Genomic DNA, 24,716 nt, shown 5'->3' on the forward strand with positions numbered 1-24,716 from the left:
GAACAAAATTATGCCATTAAGTTCTGAGAAGTTTACGGATGGAAAACTGTAAGAAATACATGCTGCTCCCTCCTGATCATCCTCCCATATCCTTTTTTAAAAATTTATATTGTTTATACATATGCAATTAATTTTTTTCAATATACTGATTATATGTTTTTTGTTTATTGTTGTTGTTTTTCAATTTTCTTCTGGAGTCAGAAGTTCAAAGCATGACCATCATAATCAGGATTTAAGTCACCGATTGGTATGAAATATTTTGATTTTTATCTCAGTTTGGTGGTTTTCACTTAACACAGCTGAGCCCACTATCTTGAACTTTCAAGGGAATGAAAGATAGTTCCAGATAGTGCTGATACTAAATTACTGAAAAAAATATCCGGGGAGCTTGATTTGAGGTATCCGAGTTTGAGATAACAATTATCTGTATTTTGAAAAGTTACCATATCCCATACAAGTCTGTTTGTGCAAGTCACAGAGTATCCGCTAGCTTTCAGTCAACATCAGTTGATTGTGGAACAAAATGCAAAAAGATGAAGAAAAAGAATTGTAAGTCATGAGCTGGGAAAAATTTATATGGATAATTGGTTAACTTGCTGCTTTGATAAACAATCATATGACCTGAAGCCTTCGCATTTCATGGAAAGTTAAGCGACAACATCTTTTTTTATAAAAAATATTTTTATTTTCCTTTTCACACCAGTAAGATGCTGGACTTAAATAAAGTTAATGCAAACTTGCATCGCAAAAATATGTTCCAGTCTTCGAGAAATTCAATATCTACAAATCTTTTCATGTCATTTTCTATGTCCCAAATCACTCTTATTCGCAAAGCTTGTTTCAAATGTCTCCATTAATTTAAAACTCATAAATTTGTCAAACATGCTTTTGCATTTATGTGGATTTTTCATCGATAACAATGATAATTTCATTGCCTCAGGCGAAAAAAATTGAACTAGGAACATGTCTGCTAAAGACGTCAATGATGTTATGCAAGTTCACTCTTCAGTAAACATCATTCAGAAAATGAGGTACATCATTCATCAAATTGCAACATTGTCAATATTTAAGAATGCTGATTGGAGATGGGTTGTGTTAATAAATAATTAACTCAGCTTTCTATGGATATTGACACCTGATTGGTCATGTAATAAACCAATATTTCTGCAAAAATTAAACAACTAGACCATGACTGTGAGGCAATAAACGGAACTTGAACAATATTAGGAGAACATTTCAATTAAATATTCTGAAAGGGCTTGAGAATGTTAATTTGATATAGGCTAGTGTCACTCGCAAATCTGGAGCCTGACAAGACAAAATTCATCAAGTTGAACATTCTGATGACAGATGAAATTCCCAATAATTGATTGGTTATTTCAACTGACGGTTTACGAAGTTTTGCAATGTATATTATGAAATCACTCTCATGCAAAATATATTACAGTGATCGGTTTCTGGTCACAACCCAGCAACGTATTGCCAAACAAATAACTTATGTATGTATGTTTGCATGTCTCAATTTCCTCAACGAGAGCCTCGCGTATGATATGTTTATATACAAATTTTTGAGACAAAATGTGTAAAAACTATATGCAAATATTACTCAAGTGTTAACAGATGCTAAAGAATTAAACCACGAACCTGCATGGAAAGCATTCAAATACTTACCGTACGAACCTTTCAAATCTGTTTTTCAGCAATAAAAAAATGTTTCGAAGTTCTCGCAAAAAATAAATTGAAATTGGCACGTTCAAAATTAAAATCACTTTTTGAAACTTTTAACGAAGTTTATAACAAAAATAACTATTTCACAGAGATTATAGAATGATGCAGAATTTTGACTTGGGTTGCGTCTTAGCTCCTCTTTCGTTGCTTTCAGTCTTGTGTGGTCGAGAATCCACCATCAGGTGGTTATTGTTGCTGTAAGTGCTGAGTGTAGACGTTTTCCGGATAAGGTCTAATTTCTTTCTCGTAATTCGATGAAGGACTACCCTGTAGGTTCCTGTTATACTGTCCCTTGAATCTCTACATTTCGCAAAATGTTCCGACGAAATTCCAAGTTCTTTCATCGTGTTCAAGGCATCTCGTTCGTCTTCAGACAACTCCGTACTCTCCGTACCGGAAGGACAGAGACTGTACTTTGTATCAGGCCGTGGAAACACTTCGCTTTCAAGCCAAGCGGAGTGTTTGATCTCCTCCATTGTAAACCTATCTGTAGGAACAGGTCTTAGAATGTTCCGTAAAAGGAACCGACAGCGATCGGTCAAAAACTCTGGCAAATAATAAGTTCCATCGAGAATACACTTCTTTAGCTTGCCTACTGTCTCGGCACGGAATGGCATTACGCCAGTGACCATGAAATAAAGTAGTATTCCTAAAGCCCAAATATCCACATGCACTCCGATGTAGTGTTCATCCTTAAACAATTCCGGGGCGGCATATGGTGGTGAACCACAAAAAGTATTAAGTGTGCTGTCCTTAGTTGACAATGTACTAAACCCGAAATCTCCAACCTTCACTAAATTCGGACCCGCAATGAACACATTCTCTGCTTTGAGGTCGCGATGAATTATGTTGTTGTCATGCTGAAATTCAGGAAATGAAACATCATAAGCAACGTTGCAAGTAAAATCGACCTTCATTATTTTACATTGTTAAAATCTGTATAGTGTACCAGTTGTTCAATCCCCAAACAAGAACGATCGGTCTTAAGAAGTTCTAGCTTACAAAATGAAAGCTTACCTTACGTCTTAACGCTAAATACTTATTTAGCAGGAAACGATGTCGAGTAGCCATACACTCTGTTGGCGCTCTAAAGCTTGTTACATCAAGTGTTGAATGCTTTTATATCATTAAGGAAAAAAATCCCGTTTTGCCTACTTACCATATGTTCTACTGCGGATGCTACTTGGGCATAAATTCGACGAGCTGTTCGCTCGTGCAATTTTCCCTCGTTCGAAATTCGAGCGAACAATTCGCCACCAGGCGCGTATTCCATCACGATGTGCAGCTTGGAAAGCGTTTCGATCACTTCATAAAGTCTGATTATATTGGGATGATGGAGTTTCTCCATCGAAGAAATTTCCCTAGATAGCAATCGTTGCGTTTTCTGATCCAACTTTGTCTTGTCCAAGATCTTGATAGCAACTTTGTCTGCAAGTAAAGGTAGCATGTAAGTTCACGCTAAGTGACGCAGGCCGCCATGCAATAATTCTCGATCGCCTAACATTCTTACCTCTTGTAAGTGAATGTATTCCCATTTTAACCTGGCAAAAGTTCCCACTACCCAATTCTCCTCGAATGCGATAAAATCCAATTCGTTTGCCGAGAGTTATTTCCTTGATATAGCGTTCGTCGTGAGATAAATCGTACGTCAAGCGTTCGAAAGGTGTCAGACTCTTTTCTCGATGTTGTTGTTCGATGTGTTTGCGTTCTGCTTCTCCTTCACGTTCCCGTGAGGAAGAATCAGCCATGTTGTTAGACACCGTCATGGTTCTGAAAGGTTTAGGGCCGCCATGGCGAGAGTGACTGATCAATGAAGAGCGGGCGGCCAGTGCACTCTGTTGTGACGGCGAACAAAGGCTACGAAGTCCCGGCTGTTACTATGGAAACCTCTGATCAATTCACTGATTAATTTCTTTGTGTTCGTCTTAGTGGATTGTCTCCTAGCGATGCGTCGTACTGTTTTTATTTTCCCAAGACAAAAACAGATTTTTATCTTTCTTTCGATGAGATAAACAAAATATTCAAGTGGATTAAGCAAAAATACCATAAATCGTTTAGTTAGGCTCAACTATCGGAGAAAATTGTTTTAAAAAGTAGAGATTATGTTTAGCTACAAAACAAACTTCTTGAAACTTCGATCTTCACTCTAGGTTGTCAGCTCCAGAGATCATGACCTACATTGTTGCCTATAAGTTGCTTTCTTTCAAACCAATTTAATAAGTTAACTATTAACACTTTATTGAAAGCTTAATTATAAATAGTTTGCTGACGATTCTCGTGCCCAGATGAAGCCTGTAATTAAAGAAACGAACTTGTACTTAATTTTGAATTCTTGCTGATTCCGTGCGGATCAAAGAAAGTGACGTCTGAAATCTGTGATCAAAAGAATCCGAAATTAAAATTTTACACGCCATGTAGTGCAACCAACCAAACACGTTGCCGTTGATAACCGGACTTAAATTCTTGGCATTTAAGTATTAAAAGTTATTGCCCGTTAGTCATCCATTTAATTTGGTAACAAAATGATCTTAAGTTGTAGGGAGGGTATATAAATGTTATAACATTTTTTTAAGTCTAAGTTCTGTATTCCGTGTGTTATTTGAGTTCAGTTCTTCATGTGTTTGCAGGGACGGCGGAGCCGGGGGTACTGAGGGGGGGGGGGATCATTAGGCCCCCAATTTCAAGCAAAAACTACACAGAATAATAATTTTATAAATATCTCCAGACTCTGTAAGCCCCCCCACCCCCCCCCCCCGCCCCCGCACCCTCCCAATTACGCTCTGCCATCCCTGGTTTGTCCTGTTCACCGCTGATCATGAATTTCGTCATAACATTGTCAAAGTAGCTGTGAGTCCACGAAGCGAAAGCTGAGTGGCTCCGCAGACTACTTTGACATTCATTGTCAATAACAGGACAGATGCATGAAAAACTGGCGTTAATTCGTTTTTTTACGTTAAGAAATTGTCAAATTGTCCTCTCTCGCTCGTTGACGCATCGCATAAATTCATGTGTCTCTCCGCTTATTGACAATGAAATTGAGCCAATGAGCCCGCGAGAATTTCTGCAGTTATCGCAAAACTAACAATTGCGGTGACAAAGTGCAACGCAATCGTAATCCAGTCTGTATCGAGATTTTTTGGGACAGATTTGTTCACCGATTTGGCCTCCCCACAGCAGGGGCAAATTACGTCATACGTGCCTGTACGCAGTCACGTGAACAGCTCCTGATTCGATGCAAGTGTTCAAAGCTGCAGTCTGGCACTAACTGCAAACTTTGGTGCTGTGATTTTCGGTAATAGGTGGCTCAACCCTCGTCATCAAGAGTGCAGCTCAGCGACGGAAAATTTCCATAATTGTGGTCCGAAAACAAATTTTTCGGGACGTGTAGCTTGGCTAATGGCCAGGATATGTGGTTAGAAAAGTTTCCGAGTTGTAGCTTGGACTAGCTCTGCAGTGACCATGATTTGTTGTCAGAAAACAAACTTTCCTTGTCGGGTAGCTCGCCAAAGAATGAGATTTGTGTTTAGAAATAATTTCACCTTTTCCATGCATTTGTGTAAACAAGATGTAAGTCGAGCAATTTAAACAAAATTGACAAGCTATAATGTATTGGTGACGCGCTGTCTGGCAGGGTCGGCTAGTAAAAAAATTATTTTCTCAAGAAAAAAAAAATAGAGAAAAATATCATAGAAAGGTAAAAATCTCACGTTCGAGTTTAAAAACCTCGTTTAAATTAAGTTTACGTTTATAAACGCTAATAGAGCCAGCATTCTTGATGTCCTCTGGTGAGCCGTTCCAGAGATGAGGTGCCGCAACAGAGAAGGCACGTCGGCCATAGGATTTTAGATTAATATTATGGTAAGGAGATTCTTTTGAGACGATCTGAGGTTGCGCGCGGGCTGATAAGTAAGTCCTTGATGTAGCGAGGAGCGAAATCATGAAGGCCTTTGTAAGTGATAAGGAGGGTCTTGAATTCAATGCGTAAATTTATAGGAAGCCAGTGTAGATCAGCATCTTGGTGACAATGATACGTGGCGGGCAGCAATATGTTGTACATTTTGAAGTCTTTTAAGGACGAAGTTAGGTAAACCGTACATCAGCGAGTTACAGTATTCAAGTTTTGAGGCGTGAATGAGGCACCGTATTTAAACGTACAACGAATTCAGTTGTGAGGTACGTGAAATCATACCAATATTGCGTAATGGAAGAAAGCCACTTTACAAACAATGTTACATGAGGTACCATACAAAGAGACTGATCAAATATAACACCAATGTGACGTGCATTAGAAGAAAAATATACTGTCAAATCACATATTGTAATAAATGATAGAGGAGGCCGAGGTCCATGCAAGGAGGATACCCTCAGTCTTGTCCTCGTTCATTTTTAGTTTATTACAAAGCATCCAGATGGCGATATCACGAACACAGACCATCAACTTGGACTCACTCCGGTCCATCATCAGGGGAAGACTTAAACTGAGTAATAAATACAGCTGCATGTTGTCCGCATATATGTTTAAGTGAAAATTGATATCATGAGTTCGAGCAATATCACCACTTGGAGAGGTGTACAGTGAATGTAGCAATGGTCCAAGCACAAACATAAGGGTGCGACGATCAGAAACGGAGCCATACACTTCGACAGACCGTACGGTCGGAGAGATACGACTGAAACCCCTTAAACACAGTCCCACTGTTCCCAAAACGACGAGAAAGGCGCGAAAGGTGAATGGTATGGTCAACATGTACTGTGTATAACTCTTCGTTTTGCCTTCACGCGTCTAAGAGTGGTTGCTTACACGCTAAGTAACTACTCAATAACAGTTATGGCCTGGGGTGCCTGTGGACAACACAAAGACAAACGATGTGCGAGTGGCAATGGAAACCTTTTACATTTTATTGTCATTAATTCTGTGCCATATGCTCTCACGTTAGCAATGAAATACTGGACTCAGTGAAGTACTATAAAGAGAACTCAAGAGTGTGCAAATACAAATCGTTCCTATGTATGATGATGACTTTTATTAACATTGCTTTAGACTTGTCCAGCATAAATACTTTATAAATAAAAGTAGTTCATCATATTGAACACAGCCTGCCAGAGCTGTTCTGAAGTGTCGCCGAGTCCTCTGAAATCAACTCGATGCTGCTGTGTATCACCGTGAGTGCTTTTCTGCTCCAGCCCCCCTGGATGTGTCTCGAACCTTCCGCATGGCCAACTTCCTGTATCTCTCAAGTTCCTGCAAAGAACAAAAGCAATTTACAAAGTAATTTAAAAAGTAGTTCACAACCAAGACTGCGAAACATTTCAGTTGAACACCGGGGGGTCAGGAAATAACTAACATAACAAAAACCTCGGCCAATCATGTTCAAAATCGCGGTAATCAAATGGAATACTTGATACTTCATCTATCTTCAGTTGCTTGTGATTAAAAAATCACAAGGGTATTTATCTATCTCAAAGCATTTTTGTACCTATAATTTCTAACCTTTCGCCAGACTATGCAAAAAATAATACTAAGAATAATATTATTTCCATTGAAGTTTGTCAGTAAACAGCTAATAATAATAATAATAATAATAATAATAATAATAATAATAATAATAATAATACATGGCAGAATTTTAAAAGAACACCACAAACGTGAGCTGGAGCGAAAGTACCAGATTGCTGAAATAGGCCTTAAACATGTCTCTGAAGATCTTAAACAAAGAACTAATATAATAATAATAAAGTGAGAGGTTTTTTTTTTCCAGCAAGCATTTGCGATGACACTCAGTCTCTAAGTAATGTAAGGTTTGCGTTATTGACTCAACACCTGACAAGGCGAATTATCATTGTGGTTTCCAGTTTACCTCATCTTTCTGTTTCCTCATAGTGTCGACCGCTGGCTCAGCATACTGAGGATCTTTAGAAGGATCTTCGCTAGTGCTGCGGCCCTGGGATTTCTATAAAAGAAAATTGTCCTTCTATAACAAAACCCACCCCTAACAACAATGAACATCGAAGATCATCTACCCAAAGACACCAACCACCGAATTCTCATTAGAAACATTTAACGAGGTGCACGTAAGGAGAAGTATCAATTAAGTTTGGGACTGTAGAGGATCGACTGTCGTTTCTTAAACAAAACTACTATTTTCAATGGAAAGTTACATCGAGCCTTACCTCGGGTGGAAAAAACGCGGAGAAGGCAGCCTTCCAAAGTTCAGTTGGATCCCTGAAAAGTAAAGCGAGGTATACTAAAAAATCAAAAGTCACTACTTGTTTACTTCAGGTTAAGGTTCCTTAACTCTCTCCATATTTGGTTCCTAAAACTCCTTTAACTTGCTTTAACCAATCGAAAAAAAAAGTTTAAAACTGAAAAAAACTGCCCAAAAGTTCAAGCTTTGTACAAGAAGTCATCAGAATTTGATTTTGTAAACCTGTTATTTACAAACACAAAACAGATATTTTATCCAAAAAGCTTCGTTTTACTTCGTTTAAACCGTTCACTTGTCAAAGATGATAAACGAGTTGCGTCGACCAATCAGGAATGAGACTGCAGATGCTAACTGGTGTATTTACCTGCTGTGTATTTTTCCCATATCTTGACTGGCCACTGGGGGTGCCCCTGTTTAACAAAATAAACTTGTGAGTGATGGAACATGATAAGGTGTCAGATTCATTTGGGGTTAGTCGAGCCCTCATACATTTAGAAACTCTCTATCCACAAAGAGAGGAATATTGAATTGTAGAACTACTAACAAAGAACCTGCCGAAACAGCGATCTTAAAGAAAAAGCTGTTTAGATTTTACACTTATGGCAGTGTTGAGCGCGCTAAGTCAGTTACGGGAGAGAAGTGCTGGCAGTGAAAACGCTCTCACCAATCTGAGATAACGAGTCCTGGCCAGCTGGAACAATGACGGGTTTGTTGTGATCCACTGATACCACTTTACTACAAAACAAGGTATAAACACGTTACACTTGTTAGTACACTTCTTTGCAACGTTAGTTTATATCGGCTAATAATCTCAGAAGGCTACTTTGTTAGCATAGCGCTGACTGAAAGTAAATTTCGCTCATTCGTTCAGTAACGAAAGGCGACTTTGCACAAAGAAAGCATCGCTACTAAAGTGACTTGAAGAACTGATGCAGTAGTAACTTACCTGAGTGGGGTGCGGAATAGCAGTGACCCAACCAGACCCCGGGTGCGGTTCGTCAGACCTTCAGCTTTGGTGCTAAAGAACTGATAAAGGAAGTGAACTTTAAGTTTTCACCAAAACTGATCATAATAACAAATTTGTGCGAAACATTTCACTGACAAAAGGGTCAAGGTTCCCTGTGAAATCTAATAATGAATTGGGTTTCAATTTGTGATATGACTTGGTACTCTTTGTTCGCGTTGAACTAATGCAGGCCAGAACTTTGCTACAGGACGATATAACTGGTACCGAGTGAGATTCAGCTCGAGTATGAGGAAGATAGCAAGTCACAGTGGTGAGAAACTCACTGACAACCTTTTGACGTATTTCTGCTGGTTTCCCCAGATTCCTCAGTCAATCAAGAGCTAACTGCTTCCCGCGTTTACTTTGAATCGAGAGAAACTGTCAATAAATTGTAATGACAGACACGATAGACAAACAATGTTTGTTCCTTAGTTACTTCAAGTGTTAATTACGACTGAGACAATGCATTAGAAGAAATTACAAAGCCTCTGGACTGTGAGCAGTCTCTCTTTTCCTCGAAAATCCGTGGGGAAGAACGCAAAACAAGTAAACGTCACAAAGCCCGTTGCATCGACTCATTGGTAGTCTCATCTGGATTGTGTAGAAGTTTTAATTTTGTTAATTGAAAATTGCAAATACCCCACGTTTAACTAAGTCCATCATCAAAAATTCTTGAAGCCATGTCCACAATAGACCGTCAATATATTAAAACTCAGCTTGGCAGTGAGGATTAGAGGACACAAACAAAGGGAATTGAATGACCATGTTTATTCATTTCTTTTGTTTGTGTCCTCTAGGCCTCACTATCAAGCTGAGTTTGTATTATTATACTGAAAGTGGCCTATTGAAGGATCATTATTCCAAATTAAAATTCAGCCGCGCGACTAACACTTGTTATAGTACGTAAGTAAGCAACTTTATTTTACCAGGGTAGCAAAAAAGAAAGGGAAAGAAAAAGAAATGGTAATTAAATCAGCAGTATAATACCAACCTGAAGGTGAGCACCATTCTTGTGCGCTACAAATCGTAACGCTCTGCTTATCATTTTTCGTTTCTCAGGATCAAAATCCTGGAATTGTTAAATTACAAAAACATATCAATAAAAACAGCTGTTCGTGACAACGTTATATTTTTAGGACTACGTTGGTATTGGTTTTTCTTGCATTATTAATAGTTTCACTCTTGGTGAGAAGCAAGGGATATTTTGAAATAGTGCCATGCAGTCCAAACTGTACAGAATCACCGGTCCTTAAAGAAGCTCACGGTATTTAAAGTTATAATTTTGGCCGCGTACAATATTACCTTTCAATTGAAGGAAACCTGAAAATAACAGTTTTTTTAAGATAGAAAAACACCGAAGAGATAATAAAAAACCACAAAGAACAAGGATGGCTGAGGATGGGGAAGCTTCACACCAATTACAAATGAAGAACTTGAAAAATTTAGGCTAAACTTTTCAAGATGCGCAAACCATGACGTAGCTCCTTTCAGTTAGTATAAGAAACAATCCTGTTTTTGGCAAAGTTGTTGGTTACTAAAGAAACTTTGTCAGAGGGCAAGTAAAACACTTAGCTATTTTTCAACTTGAAGTTGATACGGGTCAATTATCCACCATTGTAGCTCATTGTAGCAAGTTTGTAAGTCTGACATTTTGAGGATTGCCCTTCATCAGAGCAAAGTCATATTTTTGATTTAGGCGCAGGTTCTTGAGAAATGATGCCACATAAGATGTACAAAATTTTGTTTGATCATTCTTGCTCCAAGACCAATATCATGTTTAGATCTTTCCAGGAGTTGACTCACTGCTCACCTGATAAATGTCATATTTCCCACCAATTATGGCAAGAGGTATGGGAAAGGGATCAATAGAAGATTTGTCCTGCAAAACAAAGAAGATAAAACCAAATATTCTTGTCAGAACGATTCTCAAACAAATACATGTAAAAAAAATATCTGACTATAAAACACAAGAAACAGATTCATACATACAGGATGTTCTTCTCCAAATTTTTTCCAAGCTTGTTTCTTAAGCTGCTGTACAGAACTGAAAAGACATAATCAAAATTCTTACATACCATAGACAAATTAATTTTGAGCATTTTTTTCTAATTAGTCTTCGATACAAAATGAAAAATGCATCATGTAGTTCAAAGGAATATTGAATAATTTACCCTTGTTTTGCACTTTCTAGACTCTCCAGTGCTTTATTGACTTTAGACTTCACCTAAATAGACGTATTGAGATTAGCTACATGTACATGTAATGTCATTGCTGAATGTCATTTGTAACTATGTTGCAAAATGGCTGTGGTATTGGCAAGGGTTCCATTTAGATTGATCAATATATAGTGAGTTTGATTACTAAACACAACCATTTCATAGCTGTCCAATGACTTCCTACCTGAGAGAGAAGTGTTTCCATGGTGTGCCAGAGTTCATTTGGAAGGGACAAGTCTAACACAATCACAATAGCCATACTCCTGTACAAGAACCAAAGAGAAGATGCAGCAATAATATTCATGGTCATTTCAAATGTTCTCCCTGGGGTGGATACCAGATTTTCAAGAAGCAGGGTTCAAGATATGGTCCCCCGTGTAGGGGGGCCTCCCCCAGAAAATTATTAAAATCAAGGTCCTCGGAAAAGGGATTTCTGGCATTCTGAGCCCAAGTCAGCGTGCTATAATGTCTCTCAGGTTCAACTGAACCCCAGAATCCCCCTAGATCTATCATCAGTAATTCAAGTTCACAAGCAATCAAGTGTCAACTTGCAAGCATGCACTGACCTAATTGTAGCAGAAGTGAGAGGAATTTCAATCAGTTTCGACAGATATGTTCCACCTCCAAGTTCCCATATGTGGCCTATGTCTTTTCCCTGCAAGAGAAAACAGGCAGAAATTGAGAAATTGAAGTTCACCAAGCTAAACTAATCAGTGCTGTTGATATCAAAATATTCCCCAGTGATAGAGTTTCTAACAGTAGCTTCTCTTTGCAATTTTAGTCTAAATACATGCAGGCAAATCATTAAGAACTAGCAAGGAAAAACTAACTTGGTACCAAAATTAAGTTAATTTTAAAAGTATCAGTCTGAGGAGGGAACTCTCTCACACTGATCTTGTTCAATAGACAGTGCAAATGTACTTATTTCCTTGATGTCATTCTGATCTGAAGTCCTAGCCCACATTCTCCATGATTTACTCGCTCTATACCATTTTATAAATTACATACAACACTGTCAGTAAGAACTTACGATATTATGACCAGTTTTGGCTCTCCGTCCAAATGTATAATCTAGAGCTGTGGTTGGTTTGGGAGCTTCATCACTACAACAGAAAACAATATGAATTTAAGGTTTTTGCTTTCTCACTACAGGGTTTTACCACATGACCAAAACTTGTTTTATAACACAAAGTCAGGATTCTAGAATCATTTAAAGCTGAGGTGTCTAAGAAAGAAAGAGGTATCTAAGAAAGGTTCTACTTACCGGTCAAGAAATCTCAAAATCATTGAGGTTTTTCCCTAAAAACATATTTGATTTACAATAATTAATAATGAGTAAATAAAGTAAATTTTCAATTAAAAATTGCTGAAAGGCCAGAAACAATATTTATAACTCATTAACTGCAGCATAGCATGGATTCATCATAACACATTGGACTGAGCTTGTGATCAAGAGAAGGGAAAGGAATTTAAGGTGGCTGGCAACAGCCACCTTAATGACACTTATCAGTTGATGATACACCAATGGCATCAAATCAATGTCTTATCATTGGTGAACAGGTTGTGATCATCCTTACTGACAATAATAATTGTTGTGCTTAACAGAATTTCTTTAATATAGCAAGCTACAATAGAACCAGAAAAACCTATAAAACACCCCCTTATCCTAGTTTCAAGTGATTATAACTTAAAAATAAGCTCAGTGACCCTCATTTAAGGTGACATCTTAACTTGCAGTGTATAGCTATACTTATTTAAGTCACCTTCAAGTTCTTGAGGGAATTTGAATCAACCAAACCTCGTACTGTGGCTTTGGTCGAAACATGTGACCTGCTTTTGATGATCTCAAAAATGCAGAATATAAAAAGGCAACATAATATTTAAGACACAAGGTCTCAACGTTTAAGACTTACAGAGTTTTTACTACCAAGGATAAAGATGCTGGATTCATCACTACTTGATAAAAGTGAATCTTCTTGTTGATCTATAAAAAATAAATATTAACAAATAAAGAAGTCTAAGCCGTGTATTACACTGTCATAAAACACGATAGGCATTTGAGAACACCAAGGAAATGTAGAATAACATACATACATACATACATACATACATACATACATACATACATACATACATACATACATACATACATACATACATACATACATACATACATACATACATACATACATACATACATACATACATACATACATACATACATACATACATACATACATACATACATACATACATACATACATACATACATACATACATACATACATACATACATACATACATACATACATACATACATACATACATACATACATACATACATACATACATACATACATACATACATACATACATACATACATACATACATACATACATACATACATACATACATACATACATACATACATATATTTTTGACGAGGCAGGTCTGCGTCTGGCAACCCACAGGGCTGGTGTGGACCTGCCATAAAATATATACCTAAAAACTAAAATCTAAAATTATTAAAAATACATCGTTAGGATTCAAAAGCTACTAAAAGATAATTTAAAATGACTTAAAATTTACATTTCTATTAAAATTAAGTATAAAAAGAGTGTTTTAAAAATATAAAAATGCACTATTCTTAGATTTAATAAGGCACGCCTCTTTCTCGAACTGTATTTGGTCTAATGTTTTTGAGGCTAGTTTAAGTTTTTCTTTAAAAAGCTGAAGAGAAGTAACATTTCTTATGAATTTTGGGATGGAATTCCACACTATAGGGCCTCTATACCTAATGCTATTTCTTCCGAGTTCACTATGATAACATGCTAGCGAGAAGTCATTCGAGCGCCTTAATTTGTAACTAGTCTCATTTGTGCGGGTTCCAAGTAGGGCCGTAAGCTGCTCCGGTAGAATATCATTATGCACCTGATACATTATCAATGCGAGCCTCCGCTTGTAGATGTAACTCAATGGCTTCCATTTAGCCCTTTTAAGGGCGTCACAATCAGGAGTTCCACTAGGGAGTTTATGGATTAGTTTTGCAGCTTTTATGTGTAAATGCTCTAGGTCATTAAATGAAGACAATGAACAGGATCCCCATACGGCAATGCAGTAGGTTATGCTTGGAACAATGCCTTTGTAATAGATTTCTTCAAGAACACAGGTAGGCAGTCCTTTCATAGACTTTAGGAATTTTAGTTTTCCTCCAAATTTAGAGTGGAGCATTTTAATTTGAGGTTTCCAGTTCAAGTTGTGGTCGATTACAACACCCAAGCAGGTAGATTTGGAGGTGAAATATATGTATGAGTTGCCAAATATCAGTGGTCTCATAGGGCCGACAAATGCGTGTTTGCAGATTAACATTGCTTCCAAGCCGGTGTGTTTTATCACAGTGTAATACACAGCTTAGGCTCCTTCCTTTGCTTTATGATATAGAGGTAATGTGGTGAAAAACAATTGAACATGCTTTTCTACATTTTATAATCTGATAAAACAAGGGTTTTCGACCAATCAGAGCACATGCAGGGTCCTATCTATATTATGATTACCCATAAAATAACATGCCCAATACATATGATTGAAATGGTAATAAAACATTTTGGAAAGTAAATTCCAAAATATACCTTTGTTGGAGTGGTTTTCTATTTTGTCTCGTTCTTCAACTGCCAAATCCCAGATGGTCTTCTCTAACCTGTTAAATAATAAATCATCTTGTCATCTATTCAGATTCTATTTGGTACCAGTGGGACCAACATCCACCTTAAATTCCTCCTGGATATACAAACTAATAAATTCCTTCTTTTCATATATCAACACTGGTTATGTAGGTACAGTAGGTGAAGTTTGCATACAAGCTAAGTGGCCCATCGGGCTGGAGCTTATCCAGGTTTCTGTAGCATGAAGCGACCAATCCAGGAGGGAGTAGAAATATTTCTAGGTGCTGTTCCATCACAAGGTTACCCTCAGCATTAAGTTTGCTGGTACACGTACCCATTTGTATGCTTGAGTGAGAGAGGCACTGTGAGAGTTAAGTGTCTTGCCAAAAAATACAACACAATTTATGCCCCTGACCAGGGTTTGAGCCTGGACAAGCACTAACCATGAGGCCACTACACCTCCAACACAAGTGACAGATAATTATACCCATCTATAACACAGGTTAGAGATGGGTATAATAATTATTATCTGTTACAAATAGGTTTAAAAGGATTAAAATAGCTCATTCTAGTGCTGATACTAGATTGATTAGACAGAATAACAAATGAGATTTTATGGACTTTTTTTAAGTAGCCAATCAAAAAGCAAGAAAAGCTATTGACAATGTTCACATCATTTTGAATAAATTCACTTATCTTTGTTTACGGCAAGTTTACAGCGTCTTTTCCCCTCATTTATTCCTGGCATTAGGCCACTTTGGGGTCTTGTTATTGTAAAAAACAAATTGATGTCAGTATTTTATGCGTCTGTCAATTTATTGATGATAAATTTCGTCATAACATTATCAAAGTTTACAGCCACTTTGACAATTTTATGATGCAATTTATCATCAATAAGAGGTCAGACGAATAAAAAACTGACGTCAATTTGTTAAATTGCAGGTGAATATTTTTTCACCAGTAAAACCTTGTCTGTAGTTCTATTTTCTTTTACAAACTGAGAAGTTTGAATTTGATAAAATTTTTCCCATCAGCTCAGCTCATAAGCTATTTTTTTACTATTTTATCGACAAAAGAGGAACAATATCTAAGTCTCGCGTGCACTCAGCGCACAACTCTAACTGTTAATCGTTTCCAAAGCAACTGTAGCTAACTATGAAGACTGCATGTTTTATCAAGCTTACATCTGGATGTGAAAAAGCTAGAAGTAACGTGACAATCGTTAGACATTTTTTTTCTTACCTCTTCTCGCCCATTTTTATATCACTACGCTCTGCCTAGGAGAACGTAAGTCACATTACGATGTTTTCAGCTTGTAATCGCACCAGTGTTGTTTCTTTGTGAGATCGAGCCCGCAATCAATTTGATTCGTTGCCAGCGGATTTGTATCGTTACCAGTTTCTTCAGAGCAAGTTTGACGCCTGACGGAAATCAATCATGTCTACTCCAGAAGTGCTCGATGAGATTTTAGCCCTAAAATCAATTTTTTGTAGCCCAGGAGAATTTCACTTCATAAACCCGTCCTGTTTAGAGGCACTTGAAGCATCACGTGGACCAATTTCGTTCAAGATTGGCGTTAAATGTACGGCAGACCAATGGTCGAACAATGCCGCGAAATCTCCCTTTTCGTCTGTGGTGGAAATGACGATGGTCCTTCCACTTGACTATCCACAAACTTTGCCAGAAATATCACTCTCCTGTGCGGACATCTCAAAGAAAGGATTATTTTCTTTGCGAAACAAACTGAAGGAGTATGTAGAAAATATACACAGTTCGAATAGTGAGCCAATGATTATGAATATGGCGATGTGGCTGCAAGAAAATGCGTCATTATTTTTCGATAAACCAGAATTAGGCAACACATTTAATTGTAGTTCCTCGGATGATTCTATTCTTTTACTTAAGTTGGACCACATGAGGAATAAAACTCGTTACATCAAAACCTTAACTCGCTGGATTGACGAGCTAAACTTGAATGGAAGACTCTTCTTTGCCAATTACTTGATCCTTATTTTGTTAACTGGAGAAACTAGCAGTGTCAGAGAATATTTACGGCGACACAAGACTTGCAATATTGACGTTGACTCGTGTAGGAAACCATGCAAGGAAAAAATGATAAATGTTCTGGTGCAAGAGGAGGCTCCAAATGATTTAAGGTAAAACAAAACAAAAATAGCCAATTAACACACATGTAACTTAAGTTGTCAACATTGATCTTTTTTCTCCACCCAATATTTATATTCCACTGAGAATGATAATAATCAGTCCATTTCAAGCAGTCAGGTGATTAGCCTAGGCTCAATTACCAGTTACTGTTTTGGAAAGAAGCCACTCAAGAGAGCAGCAAGAATCTAGCCTAGTTAGGTCTAGCAAGGTGATGAGAATTTAAGTACAAGTAGAATAATATCAAGGGACACTAGGGGCCCCCTTTTCAAAACACATACTTTTTTAAAATTGGTGGTAAACTTGTAAGGGAAACATCATGATCCCTGTTTGGAGTTGAGAGAAGAGAATAGTTTCTAGCACAATTGATTGAAACCACCTTGCGGGGATTATCTGTGTGTTTTTTTTTATCATTTTTACCAATTTGTAGGATTTGTGGCTTTGAGGAAGTGGAATGTAAAACCCCTGCAGAACTTAAGGAAAGCTTCACAGAGCTGAATCTTGAGCATTTATTCAAACAGCACATCACACCATTACTCTCATTACTTCAACCACAGAGGGATGCTCTCCAGCCAAAACCTTCACAGAAGAATGATTAAGACTATGGGAATGTGTGCTACTTGTTTAATCCACAGACCAGACCCCAACAGCCAAGCAAGTGGTCCCAGTCACAGGAAATTTTGTTTGTGCAATACCTCCTTTGGTGGACACCTGTGATCAACACAGATCAACAAAACTAATTGAAAATAGTAGCTACGTTTATTTGCTATTTGTGGTCAGGACTGACCTGGTTGGATATTTCATATTTTTAATTTTTACAGAAATATAATAAACTTGATAAGAAAATAAAATCTTGAAAAACTACTTGTATTGAAGCTCAAAGGTCAAACATGATTTTTGTAACACAAAAAACAATCTTTTTTTTTCAATCTTTCCTTTGTAGCTAGGATATCAAATTTAATTGTATCTACGATAAAATTCTTAATCATGATTGTTCTCCATGCTCCTATTTGTCACGTAATCAGTGTGCGACCACGTGGATGTCCGATTACAGGTATCCAATTTTAACTTTTTGTAATTGGATACCTTGTGTCATACAATTCAGGGAGAAATCGTGCTCATAATTTGAAATCAGTCTTGTGTCGCACACTTGTCTGATTTTGAAATTACTCACCTGATCACTCCCTGAATTGTACACATGGAATGTTATGTGCAAGGTTATCAGATCAAAGACAATCCTAAACAGGAAATCAGACAGACTGGGGGATGTTGAAATGGGATTACACAGTGGAATAACTGCATAATTAATATCTTAACATACAATTAACTCTTAAGTTTTGACAGATATAATTAATTTGACTGTTTCAGATTATTACATCTGCATGTATGATAAATTAATTATCACTTAGCAGGCCATCTGATCATCGTAACTTTAATGAGGAATAATAGCACTTGAGCTTGTGCACTGCAATTTGTTTCCCTGTTGGACTTTTAAATAAATAAATAAAATAATATGGTTGTGTCACAAGAATAGATATAAATTGCAAAGTACACATGAAGCTTTGTCTGAGATTGTAATGTGATAGTTATTTCAGGAGATCGTCAGACTCCAGCGAACTTAGTGATGAGCTTGAGATGTTTCCTACTCCATTTCCAGACACTCCTGCAAAGAAATAACAGCTTTTGTTGTAGTATCAACGTGATTAAGGTTTCTTTTTAAAATACAGGTATTTTCATAATCCTGACTATTTTAATACAGTTTAATTACCTCCATTGGATCTGGGAAACTCAGAGGAAATCAGTTCTGTGTCACTAGGACTGCTAATATCCAGTGTCGTCAAACTCAGATCAGTGTCACTGCTGCTAGATAGCACAAGATTGTCTGAAGCTGCTTTAGACTTCTTTTTCACACCTTTTCTTCGTGTGTTGGAGTCACCATTGGTTATTTTTGTTTCCCTGGACCCACGTTGCTGGGGCTGTCTCAGAGAAGAGCTTCTACCTGTTCAACCAAATTAAACCAAATGACCCATCATTGACATGTTTTACATTAAACACGGTGTGGAGATTCTGTGAAGATGGTATCCATTGGAGATGACAGCATAGGCATTGAAAGATACCTGTGCCTTTTAATGTAAGGTTTGCTCAAAGTTAATAGCCATACTCAAAACTAACACGAAAATACCAAACAAGACAGCAACATTCTTTTGATGGCTCTCTTACTTGAAACTCCTGAGTGCCTGATGCTGGACTGCAATTCAGATTCCAATTCAGAATACTGATCACTAACTTTGTTTACAAGCTGCCTGCAAACAGAAATTAACTTCACTTTGATTACAAATTGAATGCCAGTTATTTAAAAGTACCTCCTCACCCCTAGCTCAGGACACAGCCCTTTTGCTCAGCACCAAGAATCTTGACCCAACTCCAAGTCAGTTGCAGTTTTAAGAGACGTGATGGACTATAGTTAACAAGCCTTGGCCGGTGCTAGTGTGGTGTGTTTTTTGAGAAAGCTGTGTTATTTTCATGACTTGTATTTCTCTACTCAGGAGTATTTTATTAATGGTATGGCACATTTTCACTGGGGATAAACCTGCAATGGTCCACCATTCCATCTCAGGGAGGTAGAAACCTTAAGCAGAAACTTACTTTTGGTCACCAGGCAAATGAATCTATTTAAATGCTGCATGTTCTTGTCATACATTTCACACCTAAAGATACTTACTTGAGTTGCCGCATCTCGTAGGAGTCTGACTGTCTCTCATCCACAAGGCTGCTCAAACTTCTTGACTGTGAGCGCTGATTCTCTGAGAGTGATGATAAAGCCTAAGCAGTATGTTATTAAAAACAACCAATTTAGTGCTCTCAGCCAACTTATCAATATCCTACAAAGATCTCAACAACATAATGAAGGTAAGTCATGCTGCATGCCATTCAAGCTGTGCAGTAAATAAAGTCAATGTAAATGTTTATTTCAATCATCCTGCACTAACAAAAAACAAGATTACATATCTTACCCTGTCTAATCGGTCCTGTTTGCGAAGTACATCTCTAGACTCAGCAAGGGTTGAGTGTAATTCCATTTCTATTTTGCCTGGCAAGGTTTGAATAAGAATTAGGTGTAAATATATTCATAATTATAATGATAAGTCTGTTAAGATATAATAAATATATTAAATATTCACTACAATAAAGGCATGCAGGGTAAAAATCATTTTTACTTACCCAGCTTTGTTTTCAGCAGCTTGATATCCCTTTGTAAAGACTCTGTTTCATCTTCGATAATTTTTCTCCTTTAAAAGATTGTACAATTAAACACAAAACAGGTTACAAATTCATCAAGGAGGATGCCTCTAATTCATTTAAAATATTACTTTCCAGATTTCTTGTTCATTTCATGTTTAACCCTAACCCTCAAGCAGTTATGAATAAAATTACAAAATAAAGGCAAATTTAGTGAACTCTGTATTGAATAAATTAGTATTGGACAACAAACAGTATCATTACTGCTTTAACGGTAATATCCTGCTAACGATTGTATCCTAAATTTAGTATAGATAAAACTATTTCTGATCACTGCCTTGCAATGGAACACATCAGATTAATTTATTTGGTCTCAAATAATTCAAAATCAAAATTTTGGATGTCTACTTTGTTAGGGATGAAAGATAGTTCTAAATTAACATGGACCCTAAATGTGATTGAAACCCTATATGTAAAAAAACTTACGCTTCATTCACAACAGCAGAGTCACTGAGAGGAGAGTTCTCAGCAGATGTCAGCTTGAGCTTTGCTTGGCTTTGAACAAATTCCAGTTGGCTGTATACATCGCGTTTAAACTGAAAGGTGATCAAAATGTATGATTATGTTAACCAGGGAAAATTCAGAAAGTTATGACCAATAAAAGAGCTCTGTTTTATTAATATTAAGTTAATTCCTTGATTTATCAATATTAATCCACACCACTGTTAGATGTCATTGATCGCTGCAGCTGAAAACACTTGTTTTAAAACAACTGCACAGATTACGAGTTTCACAGCAAGATTACAACCCCTTTCAAGACAAACTTGTTATCCCCAGCTGTTTGATTGACAGTCTAAACATGCTATTAATCAAACATGTATACACATACTTGTTCCAGTTTTCTTTCTGTTTCCATGTCCACTCCTTTTTCTCTGAGCCTCTCACTTAGGCTGCTCATTTCATCTGTTATAAAAGCATAAAAAATAATAACACTGTATATTGTACTTTGTCACAAAGATACTTGCAGGATTTTGACAACAGCTACCGCTGTTAGCGTTAATTTCTGTTCCAGGCCCCTGACGATGACACTAATGATGATGATGACGACAATGACAATGATGATGATGATGATGATGATGATGAGTGCAAGATATAAACTGATCAACAATGTATGTAATCACTTGACACTGGTGGGAAATACAAAATCACCAAGTTTCAGAACAATCTGAATTCACAATAGATGCTTGGAAAGATACCCTGTGCCATCCCAACCTGCTGTACCATTTAAAAAAAAACCTTTTAAATAACATATAGTTGGAAAAAGCCATTTTGCAAAACCTTTCATTTTCTTTATCTCGGCGGCTTGTACATCTTTTTCTTTCTCCAGTCTCTTAACTGTGTCAGTTAAATGACTCACTACCTGAGGTAAGGCAAGTGAACATAAAAATATTATATTCTTGATTGGAAAAAGGACTCAACTTCTAAATATAAAAGTACTGTGATTGACAGTCAATGAACTTAGAAGCTGCTCTTAAAGACACTTTAATCTTTAAAAGTCATTTTACACAAGGGCACCATTGACAACCCAAGAGATTGCCTGTGATGTTAGATTTGTAAGCATTCTGGCCAACATATTGTAAACATTAAAAAGTAGTAATTCAATTTGTAAATGTAATATGTGAGAAATAAAGTATGTTGTTGTTGTTGCTGTTCATCTTAGGAAAGCAGTAAATACACCTAGTCACTTTTTTTCATGCAGCCGCTTGACTTAAATATGAGCACTAACCTCTGCTTGTTCCTCAACTCTTTCGAACAACGCATTCACTAGAGCAGGTGACGTCTGACTGGATGGGACACTAGTTGCCATGCCAACCGTTTTTATTGGACTATGTTTACTGCTTTGCAAGTCCCATGCTACTGTACCTGTATATGGACTCCTTGATGCCTGGGATCGCAGGTTACTGGCTGAGACAAAGATAATACAAAGAGGCAGCAAACATCTTACTGTGAGACTCGGAAAACCATGAACACTTTGATTTGATTCTGACAGGTCAATAATTGTGTGCTGACCAATCACCATAAAGTTCAGGACATGCGAGGAAAACTCAAAACCAGGGGCGGATCTAGGGGGAGGATGCAGGGGTTGTCTACTCCCCCCCCCCCCCCTGAGATGAAGCCTTCTTCTTCGTATTCACTTTTGAAACTTGTTTACCTCACCACTCAGTTACACCATTCCTTAGGAGTGCAACCCCTCTTAAGAAAGATCCTGGACCCACCCTTGAAGACTACAAACTAATTACCACTGCTGTTAGCAGTTTAGTTTTCTCCACCAACACTTTGCCAGGTATATTGGCTTTTTCCTTGTTACACAATAACATTCCATAAGTATTTCTGGTGTTCCCAATATTGTTGATATGATGTCCATGGAGGGTCAATCAAGTAGCATAGTAATGTATCGGTGGATGTTCACTGATCGAAGGTGGATGGTCTATATCGCTGGGTTGGCGGATGACTCTCACTCAACTATCAACTGATACAGGACCCACAGTTGACGCATATGCCACCAGTAGTTGACTGATAGCTGACCGATAGTTGACTAGTAGTTGACTAATAAGCTACTGATGACATCATGGTCAATATATCAGCTGACATCTGACGGAGTGTGAAGATTAGACCGCTATATCGGTGGGCTGTCAATTGATTCTCGGTCAATAGCTGACCGTAGAGTGTTGATCGAGTAATAACCAACATATTGACCGCTACATTGGTCGATATGTCAATCAAGCTCCCCATAAGATACATGATCCAAAATTTCTGCATATACCAGAAAAGTACAGCGTTGTTCACTGATCTGTCCATGATATTGCAGGATCGACTTTTAATACAATTAGTTTTCAGAAGGGTGTTATAAAATAGCAGACTTCTTGCCTTCCAGATGAAATCGAATTAAGCAGTCCTATGCATTACATGTAGCTTCTCATGTGGTCAGTTGAAATATGCAATGCCTTGCCCACGTGTTGAGTGTTTACATTGCGCTTCACAAGGTTATCCCGAAAATTGTCTTATACATTGGACCATCGAGGTAAACATAACAAGTTTACATTACAATACGAATTGCAGTTGTTCATTCTATACATCGTCATACCATTCAAAGAGAAAACGTCCAATCACAATGATACATACTTACCGCCATAACGGTTTCCACTTGACCTGGGGTGGAATGTTTTTGTTTTACTGGTGGAACCCAAGCGATCCTAAAGTGTAAAACAAACAAACTGTCAGTAGATCTAAAGGAACATGAACTTTTTTGGGGGATTCTGACAGACACAGCTAAAACTATATTTGTTTCAGTGTGAAATTTCGGTTAATAAATCCGCCGAAAGTAAGCTTCAGTTAATTTTTGCGTACGCTACTTTTGCATTTTGGCAATCATTTTTTTGTACTTGGCGTGATGGAATGTGTGACCATTAGTACTTCCAAGATCGACGGCTACATGTACTAACCCGTACTCTTGCCAAGTTCGTCTCTGTTTCACGAACGATAGAAGAAAACTTGTTTTCCCACTCCATTTCTCGAACTACAGAAAAGCACTAAAGTGAAATTGCTCATTTCACTACAACGGTATCACATCGTTAAGGCTCATTAAACATACCGCTGACCATGGCGACAAACGGGCGCAAATTACTTCTCTCCCGACCTTCCCTGCCCCCACTCAGTTGCAGAAGCAACTTACCATTTTCAAAATTACACTCTTGAATATACACGGATTTGACTCAGCGGCAAAATGCCACGCGTGTTTCTAAAACACTAAATCAACCAGTTAAATGATACGCAATCTTGCTGATTCCTATAGGGGGTCCGGTTTCCCCACCACCACCCACTGGATCCGTCAATGAACGAGTTTGTTCTTGAATCCATTTTCTCCAGTTTTACGTTCAATATTTTCCAGTTTACGGTATCAATATGATTTTTAGACTTTTCCACTGGACTTTGGACACGTTTTCTGGGTTGCTGATCAGTGGAGTAGTCCTAATCACTTCCGGTTACCTCAGCGTCGCCTACCCCGTAGAGTCGAGTGTACGACGACTGCAGGGCAGGTGGGGACTAGCTTTGAGAGTCACCCGAGCTCGAAACAAGTTGCAAATCGAAAACAAAGCACACCTACCCAAATTGAAAATCCCGATGATGGCGATACTAGCAATTTCTCTAGATCTCTACAAGATAGCCAAACTCTTCAAGGAGCTACGACCCCTTTGGAAGCTACAATCCTGGTCAAAAGTCTTGGGACACTTTGCACTTTTGCCATCATTATTATGATATTTCTGTCCACCTCCCCTTCCCCACCCCCAATACGATGTTGATGTTGAATCATCCAAAGTCCAACATTGTTTTGGGGGGAGGGGGGCTCGGCAAATTAAACAATGACGTCCCACTTCAAAATGATGCCGCACCAGTTGGCATTTTGTCAAATGTCTCAAGGATGCGCGCTATTCG

At 37.7% G+C, this 24,716-nt stretch overlaps 4 protein-coding genes across 5 annotated transcripts; 1 reads left to right on the forward strand and 3 right to left on the reverse strand.

Annotated features, from left to right (window-relative positions):
• Window positions 1–662: 662 nt before the first annotated feature.
• Window positions 663–3,597, reverse strand: LOC110046127 (serine/threonine-protein kinase NIM1-like). The gene is made up of 3 exons (XM_020751800.2): window positions 3,239–3,597; window positions 2,888–3,156; window positions 663–2,588 (listed from the first exon to the last, which is right to left on the reverse strand). Exons 1-3 carry the CDS (start codon window positions 3,492–3,494, stop codon window positions 1,821–1,823), a joined length of 1,293 nt encoding a protein of 430 aa, XP_020607459.2. The 5' UTR covers window positions 3,495–3,597; the 3' UTR covers window positions 663–1,820.
• Window positions 3,598–6,597: 3,000 nt separating this feature from the next.
• Window positions 6,598–16,249, reverse strand: LOC110046132 (cytoplasmic dynein 2 light intermediate chain 1-like). The gene is made up of 17 exons (XM_020751804.2): window positions 16,062–16,249; window positions 14,787–14,854; window positions 13,070–13,140; window positions 12,421–12,455; window positions 12,187–12,259; window positions 11,723–11,811; window positions 11,341–11,419; window positions 11,112–11,164; window positions 10,930–10,984; window positions 10,751–10,819; window positions 9,932–10,009; window positions 8,881–8,960; window positions 8,599–8,669; window positions 8,299–8,344; window positions 7,900–7,951; window positions 7,587–7,679; window positions 6,598–6,970 (listed from the first exon to the last, which is right to left on the reverse strand). Exons 1-17 carry the CDS (start codon window positions 16,073–16,075, stop codon window positions 6,887–6,889), a joined length of 1,110 nt encoding a protein of 369 aa, XP_020607463.1. The 5' UTR covers window positions 16,076–16,249; the 3' UTR covers window positions 6,598–6,886.
• LOC110046133 (RWD domain-containing protein 3-like) lies at window positions 16,245–17,846 on the forward strand. Its single transcript, XM_020751805.2, has 2 exons — window positions 16,245–16,975; window positions 17,413–17,846. Exons 1-2 carry the CDS (start codon window positions 16,257–16,259, stop codon window positions 17,579–17,581), a joined length of 888 nt encoding a protein of 295 aa, XP_020607464.1. The 5' UTR covers window positions 16,245–16,256; the 3' UTR covers window positions 17,582–17,846.
• LOC110046130 (uncharacterized) lies at window positions 17,723–24,559 on the reverse strand. 2 transcript variants are annotated; one of them, XM_089287210.1, is made up of 12 exons: window positions 24,388–24,559; window positions 23,410–23,476; window positions 22,009–22,187; window positions 21,561–21,642; window positions 21,112–21,185; window positions 20,709–20,818; window positions 20,205–20,272; window positions 19,997–20,073; window positions 19,705–19,805; window positions 19,203–19,285; window positions 18,751–18,981; window positions 17,723–18,645 (listed from the first exon to the last, which is right to left on the reverse strand). In XM_089287210.1, the coding sequence occupies exons 3-12, from the start codon at window positions 22,087–22,089 to the stop codon at window positions 18,569–18,571; spliced, it is 984 nt and encodes a 327-aa protein (XP_089143336.1). In that variant the 5' UTR covers window positions 22,090–22,187; window positions 23,410–23,476; window positions 24,388–24,559; the 3' UTR covers window positions 17,723–18,568. The 2 variants fall into 2 exon arrangements, with proteins under 2 accessions (XP_089143336.1, XP_020607462.1); XM_020751803.2 differs by lacking the exon at window positions 24,388–24,559 and adding an exon at window positions 23,726–23,880.
• Between the last annotated feature and the right edge of the window lie 157 nt (window positions 24,560–24,716).

This window comes from Orbicella faveolata, unplaced genomic scaffold (genome assembly GCF_042242905.1).
Source record: "Orbicella faveolata isolate gen_17 unplaced genomic scaffold, um_ofav_v1 contig_14, whole genome shotgun sequence".
Taxonomy (NCBI): domain Eukaryota; kingdom Metazoa; phylum Cnidaria; class Anthozoa; order Scleractinia; family Merulinidae; genus Orbicella; species Orbicella faveolata.

What these genes read in the sequence shown, in the direction of transcription:
- LOC110046127 (XM_020751800.2), bottom strand. Translation starts at nt 3,494, where the DNA reads ATGACGGTGTCTAACAACATGGCTGATTCTTCCTCACGGGAACGTGAA. An exon ending in AATACATTCACTTACAAGAG is followed by an intron (nt 3,157 to 3,238) that starts GTAAGAATGTTA and finishes CTTTACTTGCAG; the next exon opens with ACAAAGTTGCTATCAAGATC. An exon ending in CATCCGCAGTAGAACATATG is followed by an intron (nt 2,589 to 2,887) that starts GTAAGTAGGCAA and finishes CCTGAATTTCAG; the next exon opens with CATGACAACAACATAATTCA.
- LOC110046132 (XM_020751804.2), bottom strand. An exon ending in CTCACTTCTGCTACAATTAG is followed by an intron (nt 11,420 to 11,722) that starts GTCAGTGCATGC and finishes GTTCTTGTACAG; the next exon opens with GAGTATGGCTATTGTGATTG. An exon ending in CTAGAAAGTGCAAAACAAGG is followed by an intron (nt 10,985 to 11,111) that starts GTAAATTATTCA and finishes ATGTCTTTTCAG; the next exon opens with TTCTGTACAGCAGCTTAAGA.
- LOC110046133 (XM_020751805.2), top strand. Translation starts at nt 16,257, where the DNA reads ATGTCTACTCCAGAAGTGCTCGATGAGATTTTAGCCCTAAAATCAATT. An exon ending in GAGGCTCCAAATGATTTAAG is followed by an intron (nt 16,976 to 17,412) that starts GTAAAACAAAAC and finishes ACCAATTTGTAG; the next exon opens with GATTTGTGGCTTTGAGGAAG.
- LOC110046130 (XM_020751803.2), bottom strand. Translation starts at nt 23,791, where the DNA reads ATGGAGTGGGAAAACAAGTTTTCTTCTATCGTTCGTGAAACAGAGACG. An exon ending in TCTGCTGTTGTGAATGAAGC is followed by an intron (nt 20,273 to 20,708) that starts GTAAGTTTTTTT and finishes AATCTTTTAAAG; the next exon opens with GAGAAAAATTATCGAAGATG. An exon ending in TACGAGATGCGGCAACTCAA is followed by an intron (nt 19,286 to 19,704) that starts GTAAGTATCTTT and finishes TTCTGTTTGCAG; the next exon opens with GCAGCTTGTAAACAAAGTTA.